The sequence below is a fragment of the Asparagus officinalis genome, chromosome 9, assembly GCF_001876935.1.
Source record: "Asparagus officinalis chromosome 9, Aspof.V1, whole genome shotgun sequence".
Taxonomy (NCBI): Eukaryota; Viridiplantae; Streptophyta; class Magnoliopsida; order Asparagales; family Asparagaceae; genus Asparagus; species Asparagus officinalis.
The window spans coordinates 405574-426100 of record NC_033802.1 but is presented as its reverse complement, the minus strand read 5'-3'; the positions used below and the strand labels follow the sequence as shown (position 1 = coordinate 426100).

The following is a 20527-nucleotide window of genomic DNA, read 5'->3' as shown; positions in this document are numbered from 1 at the left end:
AGCTATAACTCATGAAAGCATGGAGTTTGGACACCCTAAAATTATTTACCACAGGTTCGAAAAATCTAAAAATGTCTAATAATCATGGGTTATAGCTCATAAAATCATGAATTTTGGCCTCCTGAAAATTATTTACCAAAGGTCAAAACGGCTAAAAATAGCCAAAAATCATGTTATATCTCACGAAATCATGAATTTTAGCTAATGTGAAATTATTTAACCGCGGATTGAAATAATTAAAAATGGTAAAAAATCGTGTGCTATAGCTCGTGAAATCGTGAAATTTAGCCTAGGCTAAGTTATTTAACACTGGTTCAAAACGACGAAAAATTGTCAATAATCGTAGGTTATAGCTCATGAAATCGTGAATTTTACCCGTCGTGGGATTGTTTGCCATAGGGTCGAAATGACTAAAAATGACAAAATTATAGGTTATCGTTCACGAAATCGCGAATTTTAACCAATGCAAAATAATTTGACAATGGGTCGAAACAACTAAAAATGGTCAAAAATCTTGGGTTACTACTAGTGAAATTGTGAAGTTTCTACTCTGCAAAATTATTTATCATTGGTTTGAAATAATAAATTGCCAATAACTGTGGATTGTAACTCGCCAAATCGTGAAATTTTCCCTCCGTGAAATTGTTAACCACAAGTTCGAAACGACTGAAAATGGCGAAAAATCATGCCATACAGCTCAAAAAGTCTGTGAATCTTGGCGATCGTGAAATTATTTGACAACAGATCAAAACGACCGACTAAAAATGTCCAAAAATCATGGGTTTAGCTCCCGAAATTGTGAATATTGGCCACTGCAAAATTATTTGACAACAGGTCAAAACAACTAAAAATGACGAAAATTCATGAGTTATAGCACTTAAAATTGTTATTTGACAACAGGTCGGAACGACTAATAATGACTAAAAATCGTGGGTTATTGCTTATAAAATCGTGATTTTTTGTCTCCATAAAATTATTTTTCAATGAGTCGGAACGACTAAAAATGGCTAAAAATCGCGGGTTAAAGCTCATGAATTTGTGAATTTTTGCCTTTATGAAATTATTTGATAACGGGTTGAAACGATTAAAAATGGCCACAATCGTGAGTTATAGCCCATAAAATTGTAAATTTTGACCTACACTAAGTATTTGCTAGTGATTTGAAATGATTAAAAATGACCAATAATCGTGGGTTATAATGACATCATGAATTTTTGGTCTTCGCGAAATTAGTTGCCCAAGAATCGAAACGATTAAAAATGCAAAACATAAAAGGGTTATAACTAATGAAAATATGAATTTTGGCCTCCAAAAAATTTATTACCAATAGGTCGACGCCCAAAAGTAACCAAAGATTATGAATTATAACTTATAAATTCTTGAATTTTGGCCTACAAGAAATTATTTGCCAATGGGTCGAAACCACTAAAAATGACCATAACCGTGATTATAGTTCATAAAATCGTGCTAAAGAGTTGAATAGCTAAAAATGATCGAAAATCGTAGGCTATAGTAAATGAAATCGTGAATTTTGGTCCATGCGAAACTATTTGACAACGGGTCAAAAGATTAAACATGGCAAAAAATTATGGGTTATTGCTCATGTAATTGTAAATTTTAGTCTCTGCGAAATTATTTGCTAATGAGTTGAAACGATACCAATGGCCAAAAGTCGAAGGTTATAACTTATAAAATCGTAAAGTTTGGCCCCTGTGAAATTATTTATCAATGGTTCGAAACGATTAAATTTTTTTAAAATCCATAGGTTATAGCTCATTAAATCACAAATTTTGGTCTCCGCAAAATGATTTACCAACAGGTCAAAACGATTTGAAATATGGGTTCCATAAAATTATAAACTTTGGCCTCTGAAAAATTATTTGCTAACAATTCAAAATGATTAAAAATAACCAATAATTGTAAACTTTGGCCTCTGAAACAATAAATTTTGGTCTTCGTGAAATTATTTGCGAATGGAGTGAAATGACAAAAATGCTAAAAATCCATGGGTTATAGCTTATGAAATCTTAAATTTTGGTCTTCGTAAATTTTTATTTACCAATGTTCGAAACGACTAAAAATGACCAAAATTTGAGTTATAGCTCTTTAAGATTTCTGAATATTATCAAGGGGTCCAAACAACTATTATGACCATTGAACGTAGGTTATTGCTCATGAAATCGTGGATTTTCACTATAGCGAAATTATTTGCCAATGGGTCGAATTGATTTAAAATAGCTAAAAATCGTGAGTCATAACTCATGAAATTATGAATTTTGGTCTCTATGAAATTATTTGACAACGGTTCGAAATGGCTAGAAATGACAAAATAATGGGTTATAGCTCATTAAATTGCGAAATTTAGTCATAACAAAATTATTTGTCAATAGGTCAAAACAACAAAAAATTTCTAAAAGTCATGGATTGTAGATTATGAAATCGTGAATTTTTGGTCTTTGTAAAATTATTTGTCCGTGGTTTGAAATGATAAAAATGGCTAAACTTATGAGTTATAGCTCATGAAATCGTGAAATTTAGACTCAGAATTATTTATTAATTGTTCAAAATAATTAAAAATGTTTAATAATTATGCATTTTAACTCATGAAATTATACATTTTGGTCTTGGTAAAACTTTTTGCTAAAGGTCAAAACGACTAAAAATAGCAACAAATTATAGGTTATTATCTCACAAAATTAAAATTTTGGTTACCACGAAGTTATTTGACAACGGGTCGAGATGATTAAAAATAGCGAAAAATCATGTGTTGCAGCTCATAAAATCTTGAATTTTAGTCTCCTCGAAATTTCTTGCCAAAACTCGTAAGTTATAGCTGATAAAATTATGAAATTTGAACTCCACAAAATTATTTTTCAATGGTTCGAAACGACTAAAAATGTCCAACAATTGTGGGCTACAACTCATGAAATCATAAATTTTGGTCTGTGCGAAAGATCGAAATGACTAAAAATGGAAAAATATCGTGCATTATATCTTACATAATCAAAAATTTGGCTACAACGAAATTATTTGACGACGAGTCAAAACAACTAAAGATGGCGAAAAATCGTGTGTTGTAGATCATGAAATCGTGAATTTTAGCCTTTTCAAAATTACTTACTAACAGCTCGAAACAAATATAAGTGGCTAAAATCTGTGGGTTATAACCATGAAATCGTGAATTTTTACCTTTGCGAAATTATTTGCCAATGGGTTGAAATGATTAAAATGGCCAAAAGTTGGGGGTAAAATAATAAATTTTGGCCTTCGGAAAATTATTTACTAATGGATTGAAATGACTAAAAATGATCACAAATCATTGGTTGTAGCTCACAAAATCTTGAATTTTGACCACTACAAAATTATATGGCAACAGATCAAAACGACTAAATATAGCAAAAAATCATGGGTTATAACTCATAGAAATTTTAATTTTGACCTCCGAAAATTATTTGACGGTGGGTCAAAATAACTGAAAATGGCAAAAAAACTGTGGGTTATATCTCTTGAAATCATGAAGTTTTAACTCCGCAAAATTATTTACTATTGGTTTGACAGGATTAAAAATTGCTAATAATCTTGGGTTATAGATTATAAAATCATGAATTTTCCCTCCTGAATTGCTTGCCACAGGGTCGAAATACTAAAAATGGCCAAAAATCATATTGGCTATAAATCAAAAAATCATGAATTTTATCCAATATGAAATTATTTGACAATGAGTCAAACGACTGAAAATGACTAAAAATAGTGGGTTATAGCTCATGAAATCATGAATTATAGCATCAATGAAATTATTTGACAATCGATCAAAATGAGTAAAAATTACAAAAAATAATTGGTTATAGCTTATGAAATTGTGAATTTTGGTTTCCACAAAATTATTTACTAATGTGTCAAAATGTTTAGAAATGGCTGAAACTCCTGAGTTGTAGCTGAAATTTGTGAACTTTGACCTCTTTGAAATTATTTGCCCAAGGTTTAAAATGACTAAAAATGGCCAAAACTCGTGAGTTAAAGCTCATGAAATCGTAAAGTTTGAACTCCACAAAATTGTATTTTCAAAATGATAAAAAATGCCCAATAATCATTGGTTATAGCTCATGAAAACATGAATTTAGGTATTCGCAAAATTTTTTAACTGAAGGTCAAAACAACTAAAAATAACCAAAAATGAATGGTTTTGTCATAAAATCAAAAGTTTGGCTACCGCGAAATTATTTGATAGCTTGTCGAAACGATTAAAAATGGTCAAAAGTCATGTTATACCTCATAAAATCATGAATTTTAGTTACTTGCCAGCGGCTTGAAATGACTAAAAATGGCCAAAAAGCGTGGATTCTAGCTATGAAATTATGAATTTTGGTCTCTACGAAATTATTTACAAAATGATAGAAACGATTAAAATAGCCAAAGATTGAGGGTTATCAACAATAAAAATCGTGAATTTTTGCCTCCACGAAATTATTTATAACGAGCTAAAACAACTGAAAATAGCCACAAATCATGGTTAATAGCTCATAAAATCGTGTATTTTGGTCGCCATGAAATTATTTGCAACCGGTTAGAACGACTAAAAATGGCCAAAAATCATGGGTTATAACTCATAGAAACTTTAATTTTGGTCACTATGAATTTGTGAATTTTCGCCATCGTGAATTTTTTTTTCCCTGGACTAGAACAACTAAAATAAATAAAAATGGTGTTATAGCTAATAAAATCTTTAATTTTGACTTCTGCAAAATTATTTGACAAGTCAAAATGACTAAAAATAAACAAAAATTATGGGTTATAGCTCATAAAATTATGAATTTTTGCCAATGCAGAATTGTTTGTCAGCGGGTCGAAACGATTAAAATGGCAAAAAATTAGGGTTTATAGATAATGAAAATCGTGTATTTTTGCCTCCAAAAAATTGTTGTGAATGGGTTGAAATGACTAAAAGTGGCCATAAAGCATTGGTTATAGCTTACAAAATTATGAATTTTATCTTTCACGAAGTTATTTGACATTAGCTTGAAACGATTAAAAACACCAAAAATCATGGGTTATAACCCATGAAATGTTAATTTTGGTATCCGGAAAATTATTTGAAAACGGGTCGAAACAACTAAAAATAATAAAAACATTGGGTTGTAGCTCTTAATATATTAAAATTTGGACTCTGCAAAATTATTTACCATCAATTCAAACTGACTATAAATTGCCAATAATCGTGGGTTATAACTCATAAAATCATGAATTGTGTCATCCATGAAATTGTTGCCACATGGTAGAAATGACTAAAAGTGACCAAAAAACATCGGTTTTAACCAACATGAAATTATTTGGCAACGGTTTGAAACGACTGAAAATGGCCAAAAATTATGGGTTGCTCATGAAATAGTGAATTTTGACCACCTTAAAATACGGGTCAAAAAGAATGAAAATGGTCAAAAGTCATGGATAATAGCTCACGAAATCCTGAATTCTGACTACCATGAAATTATTTGACCTTGGGCTTAACGACTAAAAATGGTAAAAGATCGTGAGTAATAGCTTATGAAATCGTACATTTTGGTCTCCATGATTTTTTTCCAATGTGTCATATGACTAAAAATGGCCAAACATTGCGGGTTATAGCTAATAAAATTGTGAATTTTTATCTCAGTAAAATTATTGCCAATGGGTCAAAATGATTAAAAATGGCCGTAAATTGTGGTTATAGCGCATTAAATTATAAATTTCACCTTCCGCGAAATTGTTTGCTAATGATATGAAATGACTTGAAATGGCCAATAATCGTGTTTATAACTCATAAAATTGTGAAGTTTGGTCGTCGTAAAATTATTTGTCAATGGGTCAAAACGATTAAAAATCCATGAGTTATTACTCATGAAATCGTGAATTTTGGTCTCCATAATATTATTTACCAATTGGTTGAAATGATTAAAACTGATAAAAAATTGTGAGTTATAGCTCCTGAAATCCTGAATGTCTTCGTGAAACTATTTGCCAGTGGGTTGACACTACTAAAAATAACCAATAATCGTGGGTTATAGCTTATGAAATCTTGAATTTTGACTACTGCGAAATTATTTGCTAATGAGCCAAATCGGCTAAAAATATCCAAAAATCGTGAGTTTTCATGAAATCGTGAATTTTAGCCTCCACAAAATTATTTGTTAATGGATCAAAACGATTAGAAGTCACCAAAAATTGTATGTTATAGCACATGAGATCGTGATATTTGGCCTCTATGTAATCATTTATCAATTGTTTGAAATGACTAAAAGTGACAAAAAAATTTGGGTGATTGCTTATGAAATCTTGAGTATTGGCCTCCGCGAGATTATTTGCAAACAGGTCGAGATGATTAGAAATGGCAAAACATTGTGAGTTATAGCGTATGAAATTGTAAATTTTAGCCTTAGCGAAATTATTTGCAAGCAATTTAAAACAACTAAAATTTTTAATTATCGTGGATTATAGCTTATAAAATTGTAAATTTAAATAAATTTTGTTCTTATATATTATTTGCGAATGGGTCAAAAATGACTAAAAATACAAAAACCAACGGGTTACACCTCATAAAATCGTGAATTTGATCTCCATCAATTTATTTACCAATAGGTCAAAATAACTAAAAATGAACAAAACATGTGAGTTATAACTCATGAAATTCTGAATTTTGGCCTTCACAAAATTATTTGCCAACAAGTCAAAATGATAAAAAATTATCAATAATGGTGTGTTATAGCTCCTGAAATCGTGAATTTTACCTACATAATTTATTGCGAAAAGGTCGAATCAAGTAAAAATGTCTAAAAATGACCAAAATAAAGATGACAAAAAAATTCACAAATGGCCTCTGTTATAGCTCATGAAATCGTGAATTTTGCCTACAACTTGTCAATGGGTCAAAATGACTAAAAATGGCTAAAAATTATAGGTTCTAGCTCAGGAAATCATAAAGTTTAGCCTCTGTGATACTATTTAACAGGTCGAAATGACTAAAAAATGGAAAACTAATAGGTTACAACTTATGAAATTGTGAATTTTGGTCTCTATGAAGTTATTTACCAATGGGTCGAAACGACTAGAAATTGCTATAAATCATAATTGTAGCTCATGAAATCATGAATTTTGGCCTCTATGAAACAAGTCAATGTTTCGAAATGACTAAGAATGACCAAAACTCGTGAGTTGTAGCTCATAATTGTAAAGTTTGGACTCCACAAAATTATTTTTTAATGGTTCGAAACAACTAAAATTGTCTAATAATCGTGGGTTACATCTCATGAAATCATGTTTGGTCTTGGTGAAATTATTTACCAAAGGTCGAAATGACTAAAAATAGCCAAAGATCATGGGTTATATCTTACGAAATCAAAATTTTAGATATCGTGAAAATATTCGACAACTGGTCAAAACGATTAAAAATGGTCAAATTTTGTGTTATAGCTCATAAAATCATAAATTTTAGAATTCTAAATCATAAATTTTAGAATTTTCCAAATTGCTTGCCAACGGTTTGAAACGACTAAAAATAGCCAAAATTGTGGGTTATAACCATGAAATCATGAATTTCTGCCTTCGGGAAATTATTTACAAATAGGTCCAAATGACTAAAATGGCAAAAAATCGAGGGCTATGGACAATGAAAATTGTGACTTTTAGTTTCTGCAAAATTATGTACCAATGAGTTCAAACAACTAAAAATAGCCACAAATCGTGAGTTATAGCCCACAAAATCGTGAATTTTGATCATCGCAAAATTATTTAACAATGGGCTCCAAAAACTAAAAATTACCAAAAATCATGCTTATAATTCATGAAAACTTTAATTTTGACCTCTAGAAATTTTTTTGACAAGTGGTCAAATTACTAAAAATAGGTAAAAATCAAGAATTATAGCTCTTGAAATCGTAAAGTTTCGGCTCCGCAAAATTAGTTACCATTGGTTTGAAATGACTAAAGATTGCAAAAAATCATGGATTATAGTGCAAGAAATCAAGAATTTTGGCAACCGTAAAATTATTTATTAACAGGTCGAAATGACTAAAAATGATCAAAATCATGGGTTATAGCTCGAGAAATCATGAATTTTGGTCACCGTAAAATTATTTCATTACAAGTCAAAATAATTAAAAATAGCAAAAAAAATGAGTTATAGCTCATAAAATCTTTAATAGCCATTGCAAAATTATTTAACAACGGATTGAAACTATTAAAGATAGCCAAAAATCGTAAGCTATAGCTCATAAAATCGTTAATTTTGGCTTCTGTAAAATTATTTACCGGTATATCAAAGTGACCAAAATGACCAAAAAAACATGGGTTATAGCTCATAAAATTTTTAATTTTGGCCACCGCTAAATTATTTGACAATGGATCAAAACGACTAAAAACAGCCAAAGATCGTGGGGTTATAGCTCATAAAATCATGAATTTTGACTTACGCGAAATTATTTGCTAATTTTTTGATACGACTAAGTGGCCAAAAATTGTGGATAGATCATGAAATTGTGAATTTTGACATTCGCAAAATTATTTGCTAATGGTTAGAAACGATTAGAGGTGGCCACAAATCGTGGAGCCCATCATATTGTAAATTATGGCATTCGCGAAATTATTTGCTTACGTTTCAAAATGACAAAATGACCAATAATTGCGGTTATAACTCATGAAATTATAAATTTTAGTCTCCATAAAGTTATTTGCCTGTAGTTGAAACAACTAAACATGAAAAAAAATCCATGAGTTATAGGTCATAAAACTGTGAATTTTGATCTTTACAAAATTTTTTACCAATAGGTCAAAATGACTTTAAATTGCCAAAAACTACAAGTTTATAACTTATGAAATCTTGAGTTTGACACCCACAAAATTATTTGCCAATAGGTCAAAACAAGTAAAAATGACCAATAATCATGGGCTATAGCTCATAAAATCATGAATTTTAGCTATTATGAAATTATTTGCTAATGTGTTGAACCGATTAAAAATGGCCAAAAATTATGGGTTATAGCTCACAAAATCATAAACTTTAGCCTATGTGAAATTTTATGACAACGGATGGGGATGACTAAACATGGTAAAAAATCATATAGTTTATAGCTCATGAAATTATTAATTTTGGCCTCGAAATTATTTGTCAATAAGTTAAAACGGCTAAAAATAGGCAAAAATCATAGGTTGTAGTTTATATAATTATGAATTTTACCCTCTGCAAAATTATCTATCAATGGTTCAAAATTACTAAAAATGGTGAAAAATCATGCATTATAGCTCATAAAATTATGAATTTTGGTTTCAGCGAAACTATTTATCAATAGGTCAGAAATGACCAAAAAATGCGTGTTATAGCCCATAAAATTGTAAATTTGGCCTCCGCAAAACTATTTACTAATAATTCTAAACTACTAAAAATGGTCAATAATTGTGGGTTGTAGTTCATGAAATCGTAAATTTGAACCTCCACGAAATTATTTGCCAATGGGCAAAAAGTTCATGGGCTATAACTAACAAAATCGTGAATTTTGTTCTTAGCAAAATTATTTACCAATGGGTCGAAACAATATGATATAGCTAAAAATATGAATTTTGGCCATATCATATAAATCTTTTGCCAATAGGTCAGAATGTCTAGAAATGACCACTAATCGTAGGTCATAGCTCTTGACATCATAAATTTTGGCTATAGCGAAATTATTTACCAATTGGTCGAAACAAGTAAAAATGGCTAAAAATCATGGGTAATCGCTCACGAAATCATAAATTTTGGTCTTTGTGAAATAATTTCATAATGGGTTGAAATGACTAAAAATAGCTAAAATAATGGGTTATAGCTCATAAAATTGTGAATTTGGTTTTTGTGAATTTATTTACCGATGGGTCGAAATGACTAAAAATAGCCAAAAATTAGGGGTTGTGTATCATGAAATCATGACTTTTTGTCTCTGCGAAATTATTGAACAATAGGTCAAAATGAATAAAAATGGGCAAAAATCAAAGGTTATCGCTCATAAAATTGTTTATTTTATCCTTCGCGAAATTGTTTGCTAGTTGGTCGAAATGATTTGAAATGTTATAAGTCATAGGTTGTAGCTCGTGAAATCATGAATTTGGTCCTCTAAGAATTTTTTTAGTGGTTCGAAATGACTAAAAATTGTCAAAAATTATGGTTATAGCTCATGAAATCATGATTTTTGGCCTTTGTAAAATTATTTGTCATGATGATGAATTGATAAAAATGGCAAAAAATTATAGGTTATAGCCTTTGAAATTGTAAAGTTTGGCCTCCGCGAAATTTTATCAATGGGTTGGAACTAGGGGTGCCAAACGGTTCGGATATATCCGAACCAATCCGCATTCGTATCCGAACGGATACGGATATGGTAAGCTAATTTTGAAATCGGGTGGATACAGTTTCTGATACGGATCCGGTTTCAAATTTTTTTCGGATACGAATTCGAATACGGATACGAGGATTGCGGATACGGATATCCGCAATGTAAAAATGATTCGGGTAATTGGGTCCCAAATTTATAATAACAAACCCGCTAACCCAAAACTAATGGTAAAAAGTAAAAACCCTAGTGTGAATCACATTCCGTCTCTAGGCCCTCCACTCTTCATCTCCATCCTCCGGCCCCTCCTCAATTTCAACCTCCGCCCTCTCCTCAATTTCAGCCTCTACGCGTCGCCTGAGTCCCGCGTCGCCTGCGTCTAGCCACCCGTGTCGCTCGCGTCCCCCTAACATTTTCACTCTCCAAATTCTCTCAATCTCTTCCTCCGCTCCCACGATGAGCTCCCTCATGCTCACCTCCCCGTCGCCCTCCTCTCTCCGGCGAGCCTCATTTCCCTCTTCCTCTCCCCAGGCTCCGAATTGGCGCTGCATTTGAATTAGGGAAAAATGCTTCCAGCCCCCAAAAGCCAAGTGAACATGCTTCCCACCCCCAGGACTTGGTCAATGGGCGTTTTACCCCTAAAAATAAAGAATCTGTTCTCTGAGCCCCCAAAACACAAAACCCAAGACATTAAAACATGTGAAGACCATAATACCCTTCTCTCTCTCTCTTTTTTTTATTAAAATATGATGAGGATTATTTTATTATTTTTTTCTCTCTCTCTTTATCATGATGTACTGAGATGATAGTTGAAATGATTGATGAGAATTATTTTATTATTTTCGTTTTTTATTATTTTGGTTGTTTGTATTGGGAGGTTGTTAAAGTTACGGGTTGATTGTTAAGGTTACGGGTTGGTTGTTAAGGTTAAGGGTTTGTTGTTAAGGTTATGAATCCTCTCTCTCTCTCTCTCTTTTTTTTTATTAAAATATGATGGGGATTATTTTATTATTTTTGTTTTTTCTCTCTCTTTATCATGATGTACCAAGAGGATAGTTGAAATGATTGATGAAGATTATTTTATTATTTTCGTTTTTTATTAACCTTAACAATTAAACCCGTAACCTTAACAATTAAACACGTAACCTTAACAATTAAACCCGTAACTTTAACAACAAATCCGTAACCTACACAACAAACTCATAACCTTAACAACAAACCCTTAATCTTAACAACCAACCCGTAACCTTAACAATCAATGCATAACCTTTACAACCAACCATTATCCTTAATAACGAATATTCTAAAAATACAAAAAGAATAAAAAACAAAAATAATAAAATAATAATCCTCTTTAATCATTTCACATCATCAAAGAAACATCATGATAGAGAGAGAGAGAGAGAGAGAGAGGATTCACATCCTTAACAACAAACCCTTAACCTTAACAACCAACCCGTAACCTTAACAATCAACCCATAACTTTAACAACCTCCCAATACAAACAACCAAAATAATAAAAAACGAAAATAATAAAATAATCATCATCAATCATTTCAACTATCCTCTTGGTACATCATGATAAAGAGAGAGAGAAAACAAAAATAATAAAATAATCCCCATCATATTTTAATAAAAAAAGAAAGAGAGAGAGAGGATTCACAACCTTAACAACAAACCCTTAACCTTAACAACCAACCCGTAACCTTAACAATCAACCCGTAACTTTAACAACCTCCCAATACAAACAACCAAAATAATAAAAAACGAAAATAATAAAATAATGCTCATCAATCATTTCAACTATCCTCTTGGTACATCATGATAAATAGAGAGAGAAAACAAAAATAATAAATAATCCCCATTATATTTTAATAAAAAAAGAAAGAGAGAGAGAAGGGTATTATGGTCTTCACATGTTTTAATGTCTTGGGTTTTGTGTTTTGGGGGCTCAGAGAACAGATTCTTTATTTTTAGGGGTAAAACACCCATTGACCAAGTCCTGGGGGTGGGAAGCATGTTCACTTGGCTTTTGGGGGCTGGAAGCATTTTCCCCTTATTAAAATATAGGGGATTTTAGATATTATTCTATCACATCATATGTATTTTGATATTAGTCCCTCAAATCTTCATATTTTGATATTAGTCTACTTGTTGTCATTACCGTGTTGATATTAGTCCCTGTAAATAGTTTCGTATTATACTTTCTACGAAAATTTCATTAACTCTTAACTTTTTGGATGGACTGAACATTATACCCTTTGGATTATAAACCAAACTCATTATTTATTTAACTTATACCTGCTTGAAAACCTTAAAGTCGTTTAATCACAAACCAAAACCCAAACTCATTTCGACCCTTGTCTTCTTCCTTTCATCCCTTTGATTTCTAAACAATTTATCAACCTCAACTTCTTTCTACTTTCACCTTCTTCAAACAAGAAGAGGAATATAACCCTAAATGTTTTCATCAAAAGAGCAATAAGCTCTTACATAATGAGTACTTACCAGAAATTCAAAATACCCCCATCTCAAGCTCATGGCTTCTTCCCCTCTTCATCAATCTTCATAATTCTAAGATCAAACTCTTCTCTTCCTCCCATTTTTTTAACACAAACCACATCATCAGAACTCATTCATTCCCTCTAACACAATCAACAACAACAACATGTTCATGCTCAAAGATCCTAAACTCCCTTGTAGAATCAAATTTTCACTATGTCGCCTCAAACACCACGACCCAGCAAACCCTTAATGAGATCACAGCCTCACCTTGTAGCCTCATCAAGAAAACCCCCCACACCTCGTCAACAAACTTGAATGAGATATTAGATTGAAACTGTGAGCAAAGGAGGAAGTGGTGGAATGGGGAAGAGGAAAAAAAGGATTTTTGGGGAATTCAAACAAAGAGTTATTTACAACCAACCCGTAACCTTAACAATCAACCCGTAACTTTAACAACCTCCCAATACAAACAACCAAAATAATAAAAAACGAAAATAATAAAATAATGCTCATCAATCATTTCAACTATCCTCTTGGTACATCATGATAAATAGAGAGAGAAAACAAAAATAATAAATAATCCCCATTATATTTTAATAAAAAAAGAAAGAGAGAGAGAGAGAGAGGATTCATAACCTTAACAACAAACCCTTAACCTTAACAACTAACCCGTAACTTTAACAATCAACCCGTATCTTTAACAACCTCCCAATACAAACAACGAAAATAATAAAAAATAAAAATAATAAAATAATCCTCATCAATCATTTCAACTATCCTCTTGGTACATCATGATAAAGAGAGAGAGAGAGAGAGAGAGAGAGAGAGAGAGAGAGAAATAATAAAATAATCCTCATCATATTTTAATAAAAAAAGAAAGAGAGAGAGAAGGGTATTATGGTCTTCACATGTTTTAATGTCTTGGGTTTTGTGTTTTGGGGGCTCAGAGAACACAATCTTTATTTTTAGGGGTAAAACACCCATTGACCAAGTCTTGGGGGTGGGAAGCACGTTCACTTAGCTTTTGGGGGCTGGAAGCATTTTTCCCTTTGAATTATTATACTGTGATTAGTTTCAAGATTACTGCTTTGGGTTTGTGTTGAGGGCGGTTGACATGGGTTTCATTCAAAATTTCATCTTTGATTAGTTGAGCGGTTTAAGATGAGTTTGTGGATTGTTTATAGATAACCCATTTGATGAAATTTCTGTTTTATTTATTTTGTTCTATTAATGAATGGGATCTGGGATCGCTTTAAATTGTTTATCTTTTTATATTTTTCAATGAAGTTGGTGCTATAAATTATAATTTGCATGTAGGGAAGTGGTTGGTATTTCTTCGTTCAATTTCTTTATTCATTATGCTATCGTCTCATCCGCTATGAAATTCTGATGTTTTAATTTACATTTTCTATTTCCTAAATGCTATACAGGCACACTCTTCAGAGAAGTCTGTGCAGTTACAAGCCTCAAAAATGGCCCTATTTTGGTACTTTGAGGTTAGTAATTCTATTGAACTTCTTGTTGAATATTGAATGTTATGAAATGTTGAATGTTGTCTGTACTTTTTTGCCTTCATCTTTCAATTCATAGACATTTGAAATTCTGGATACGATTGTTGTAATTTGGTTATAATTCCAGACACTATTATTTTAGGTGGGATGCTACTGAAGATTTTGGATGAAGATTATATGTCTAATAAATTTGTGCTCAATTTTAGTTTTCAGCTGATGGTTTTGGATAAGATTATGTCTAATAGATTTATGTTGAATATCCGTTTATATCCGTGATCATATCCGATCCGATTCTCAAATATCTGAACCGTATTCGTTTTCGATAAGTGCGGAAATGGTTAAGGTTTTTTCTTACTGAAAGTGATCCGTATCCGTTTATAAAAAGCGGATATGGATATGGTAAGTGTCATATCCGAACCATATCCGCTCTGATAACACCCCTAGTTGAAATGATTAAAAATAACCAATAATTCATGAGTTATAGCTCATGAAATGCTAAATTTTGGTCTCAGTGTCATTATTTGCCAGTGGGTTGAAACAGCTAAAAATGACCGATAATCGTGGGGTGTAGCTCATGAAATCGTGAACCGTAAAAAAATTCATGGGTTATAGCTCATGAAATGTTGAATTTTGGTCTCAGTGTCATTATTTACCAGTGGGTTGAAACAGCTAAAAATGACCGATAATCGTGGATGATAGCTCATGAAATAGTGAACCGCAAAAATTATTTGTCAATGGTTCGAAACGATCAAAATGGTAAAAAATTGTGAGGTATATCTTATGAAATTATGAATTTTGACTATTGCAAAATTATGTGTCAATGTGTCAAAACGACTAAAAATGATAAATCATAGGTTATAGCTCATGAAATCGTGAAATTTTATTTCTACGAAATTATTCGACAATGGGTCGAAATGACTAAAAAAAGAAAAAATTTCATAGGTTAGAGCTCATAAAATTGTTAATTTTGATATCTGCAAAATTATTTGTTAATTGGTCGAAACGATCGAAAATGACATAAATCATAGGTTGTAGCTCATGAGATCATGAATTTTGGTCTGTGAAATTTTTTACTAATAGTTCGAAACAACTAAAAATTACAAAAATCGTGGGTTGTAGCTCGTGAAATAATGAATTTTGGTCTTCACGAAATTATTTACAAACAGGTCAAAACGACTAAAAATAGCCAAAATTGTGAGTTATAACCCATGAAATTGTAAATCTTAGCCTCCGCGAAATGATATGCTAACAATTAGAAACGAATAAGATTGGCCAATAATCGTGAGTTATAGCTCATAATATCATAAAGTTGGTCTTTGTGAAATTATTTACTAATATGCTGGAATGATTAAAAATGCAAGAAAATCATGGGTTATAGCTCATGAAATTATGATTTTAGTCTCCGCAAAGTTATTCACCAATGGGTCGAAATGACTAAAAACGATAAAAAATAAGGAATTATATAGCTTATGAAATTGTGAATTTTTGTATGCATGAAATTATTTGCTAATGGGTCAAAACAACTAAAAATGGCTAATATTTGTTGGTTGTACCTCATGAAATCGTGAACTTTGGTCTTTGCGAAATTATTCGTCAATGCTTCGAAACAAAATTATTTGCCAACTTGTCCTGCATAAATTATTTCATGCATACTCTGAATTTTCTAAATTTCTATGAATTATAACCCTTGATTTTGATCGTTTTTCATTGAATCACAAATTTCCATCACGCGTAAATCATATTATGCCGACACTAAAATTCAAAAAAGTTATGTGGACAATAGCTCATGATTATAGCCGTTCTATAGAGCACAAAACTGGTGTCCCAAAGAGAATAATTTATGTATACACTGAAAATTTTGAATTTATGTCGACTATACGTTTTGACAAAATCACAAAATGCTGTCCCACATGGAATTTATTGTGTCCTTCAAAATTCTCGAATTTTGTGAACTATAATCCTTTATTGTGGCCATTTTCAAGCAAATCACAAAATTTCTTCCCGTAGAGAATAGTTTATGCATGTTTTTGAATTCCCATAGTTTTGTGCACTATAACTCATGATTATGATTGTTTTTTCACCAAAGCACATATTGTGGTCCCACATAATGTTTTATGCGTGCTCAAATATTCTTTAATTTTTGCGGACTGTAACCATGTTTGGCCATTCTCTAGCAGCTCAAGTTGTGCCGCATAGAATAATATATGTATGCTTTGAAGTTCTTGAATTTCAATGGACTATAACCCATGGCTTTCGCTTTTTTGACCAAATTACAAGTTGGGCTCCCTCGTGTCACATGTAGTACAAAATTCTCGAATTTTTGTGGACTATTAAGTCTATAACACATGATGGTGGCCCTTTTTGACCAAATCACAAATCATCATCATCCTCCATAGAATGTTATTCATACTCTAAAATTCTCGAATTTATGTGTACTATAGCTCATGATTTTATGTATTTTCCACCTAATCACAAATTGTGATCATGCATAGAATATATTATGTGCAGTCCAAAATTCCTGAAATTGTGTGGACTTACTTGTGATTGCGCATGGTTTTGATAAAATCACAAAATTTCTTCCCATAAAGGATATTTCATGCGTGCTCTTAAATATTTGAGTTTCTGTGGATTATAACCCATTATTTTGGTTATTTTCTAGTAAATCATAAGTTACCATCGCACATAGAACACTGTACCTGAAGTTTTCGAATTTTTGTTGACTATATAGTCCATGATTTTGGTTATTTTTTACCTAATCACAAATTGGTGTACTGTCTAGAATTCTCATATTTATGTGGACAATAACCCATGATTGTGGCAATTTTCGACCATATCAAAACATGCATTGTACAGAGAATATTTTATGCGTACTTCGAAATTTTTGATTTTCTATAACCCAAGATTTTTTTCATTTGTCAACAAATTCACAAGCTGTCCCTCATAGGTTACTTTATGCATGCTTCAAAAGTTCTGAATTTCTATGGACTATAGCCCTTGATTTTGGTCGTTTTCCACCAAATTACAAATTGCTATCAAGCGTAAAACATATTATGCCTACACCAAAATTTGAGGGGACTCCTCACTCAAGATAGCTTGCACAGAATGCATATTACTTCAGAAAATTCATGTGTTTTCTGTGGTGGGTTTTAATCTTGGAGTGGGTGGGTTTTAAACTTAGAAGTTAAGCTGCAAGGGTCTTGCCTATAATGAAAAAAAATCAAAAGCACTGCGTATGCTGCCACTACATACTTAATTTGGATGGAGAGAAACCAAAGATTATACGCAGGGCAGTAGAGGACTGTGGTGATAATAGTAAAGCTAATTAAGATCCAGGTGTTCATATACATTCACTATCATCCAGTTTCGGGTAAGTTCAAGTTTTGAATTGATAAACCGAAGTAGATTTGGCATGATGATTTGATTCTCTAATGTGGGAGATGAGTGAGCTTTATTGAGAGCTTTTATGTACTTTGTTTTCACTCTTGTATGCCTAGGAACGCCTGGGAAGTGTATGTATGCATTTTTCAAATGGTAAATGTAAATTCCGAGATCTATGTGAACAGTAACTCATGAGTCAAAGAGCCTGGTCTCCTTTGGTGGGGTGAATTATAATTCTAGGCCTCTTATTCTCCAATATTTGCACTTCTCTGAAGGCACCCTCCCTGTTAAATACTTGGGCATTCCTCACTCTTCTAAATCTCTTTCTGCTCATGATTGCGATGTTTTAATTGAGAGAATTATTCAAAATATTTACTTTCTGAACTTCCATACTTCTCTCTTTTGCTAGAAGACTACAATTGATTAAATCTATCATATATAGCATGCATAACTACTGGGGGAGCATTTGGGCCTGCCATAAAAGATTATCGAATTTGTGGAAAAAACGTATGCAGGAACTACTTGTGGTCTGGAGAACCAAATAGCCATAAGAAGTCTAAAGTGGCTTCGTCTACTGGATGTTCTCCTAAAGATTGTGGCGGTTTGGGTCTACAGAATATGGAATTTTTCAATAAGGCTCTGATGATTAAGAATATTCAGGCTATTGTTCTCAAACCCGACTCTATTTGGGTGGGATGGGGTCATGGTTTTTATTTAAAAAAATATGATTTCTGGTCCCTTGAAATCAAGAGTAATTTTTCTTGGGTTTTCAGAGAGTTTTTGAAGCTCAGAGAATTGGCTTTGTTATACATTGATAGCTCTGTTTGGGTGTTAGCTATGAAGGTGTGAAACCTGCTTTTAGTGCCTCCGCTACATAGGCAACTATTATTGGTAATATGGAAAGGAAGCAATGGGTCAAACTCGTTTGGACCAGGTATACCATTCCTAAGCATGCATTCATTTCTCAGATTGTATGTTTAAACAGATTACCTACTCGAGATAAACTCAAAACGGTATGGCACTCTTGAAGATGGCATATGCCCTGTATGTGAGACGAAGGCGGAAAATAGGGATCATTTGTTTATAGAACGTCTCTTTAGTTCTCAGCTGTGGACCAAAGCCATGAAGTTTGTTCAAATCAATGATGCTACTGTCCAAAGGAATGATGCTGTTATTTGGATGGAGCAGAATTGGAGTAGTTCTGCTATTAATTGCATCAAACATGCAGCTACAGTTTCGTGCATATAGATCTGGATTGCGATAAATAGTGCGGTTTTCCAGAACAAGAGACTGTATTGGAGGATTGCTTAAAGATTTTTTAACATGAAGTTAAATTTTAGTGCAGTCGAATTCAGAGGCTCCAAAGATCCAAGAGTAATATGCAAGCATGTGCTGCCATGCATATAGAGTTGGAGTTTCTGTCGAAGAAAGGAAAACTTTGGAGTCTTTTGTAGTTTCTTTTGTGTGCAGGCTCTCCTAACTGGGTTCTGTGTTATAACTGCTTTTATGAGAGGATTTTGGTTATTTTTCTTGTTTTATATGCCCTCACAGCTTTGTTTTGAGAGGCATATCTCTTGTATACAATTTTGTAAGAACTCATAATGCTTACTGGTAAATAAGAATTATCACTTACCCAAAAAAAAAAGAAACTCATGATGGCTGTTTGACCAAAGCACAAATTGCTGTGGCAAAGAGAAAATGTTATGCATTACTCTGAAAATTTTGATTGATGTGGACTATAACCCATAATTTTGGTTGTTTTTAAGTAAATTAGAAATTGTCGTCCTACATAAATATTTTATGCGTACTATAAAATTCCCAAATTTTTGTGAAATATAATCCATGATTTAGGTCATTTTCAGTCAAATCACAAAATGTCGTGCCACATGGAAGATACTGTTCCCCCCAAGCTTATTAAATTTTTGTTTACTTTGGCCCATGATTGTGACTATTTTTGACTAAGTCATAATTTATCTTCCTACATGATTTTAGTCATTTCGACCAACTCACAAGTTTTCATCCTTCATAGATTATTTTATGCATAACTCGAAATTGTTGAATTTCTAAGGACTATAACACATGATTTTAATTGTTTTCCATAACACATGGTTATGACTATTTTCCACCAAATTTAAAAGTTTCCATTATGCATAAAATTGATTAGGCATACAGCAAAATTTTCAAATTTATGTGGTATAATACATGATTATGGCTATTTTAGACCAAATCACAAATTGTCTTCCCTTAAAAAATATTTTATATGTACTCCAATATTATTTAATTTATCTGGATTATAACCCATGTTTAGCTGTTGTTGAGCACATCACAAGTTGTCGTCTCATATAGAATAAGTTGTGTAGACCATGAAATTCACAAATTTCAGTGTACTATAACTCATGATTTTGGTCGTTTTTTACCAAATCATAAATTGGTGTACCACATGGAATATATAGTTTGTGTCCCCTAAAATTCTCAAAAATTTTTTGAACTATAACTCATGATTGTCGGCATTTTCGAAATCACAAATTATTGTCCTACGGAGAATATTTTGTGTTTGCTCCGAAATTTTCATATTTTTATAGACTATAACCCATGCTTTTGGACATTTTTGACCAATTCATAAGTTGTCATCCCGCATAGATTATTTTATTGTATTCATAGTCCCAAATTTCTTAATTTCTATGGCTTGTAAGTACATGATTTTGATTGTGTTCCACCAATTTTTTTAATTGTCATCATGCATAAAATTAATTTTACGCACACCAAAATTTATGAATTTATGTAGACCATATAACTCATGAT

General features: G+C 32.1%; 1 protein-coding gene across 1 annotated transcript in view; it reads left to right on the top strand.

Moving 5' to 3' along the window:
- LOC109824097 overlaps positions 1-19254 on the top strand; it is a 42767-nt gene extending 23513 nt beyond the window's left edge. Inside the window, exons 3-4 of the mRNA XM_020390619.1 lie at positions 14267-14332; positions 18135-19254. Of these exons, the coding sequence (XP_020246208.1) occupies positions 14267-14332; positions 18135-18152 (84 nt within the window). The 3' untranslated portion in view covers positions 18153-19254. The remainder of the gene's footprint in view (positions 1-14266; positions 14333-18134) is intronic.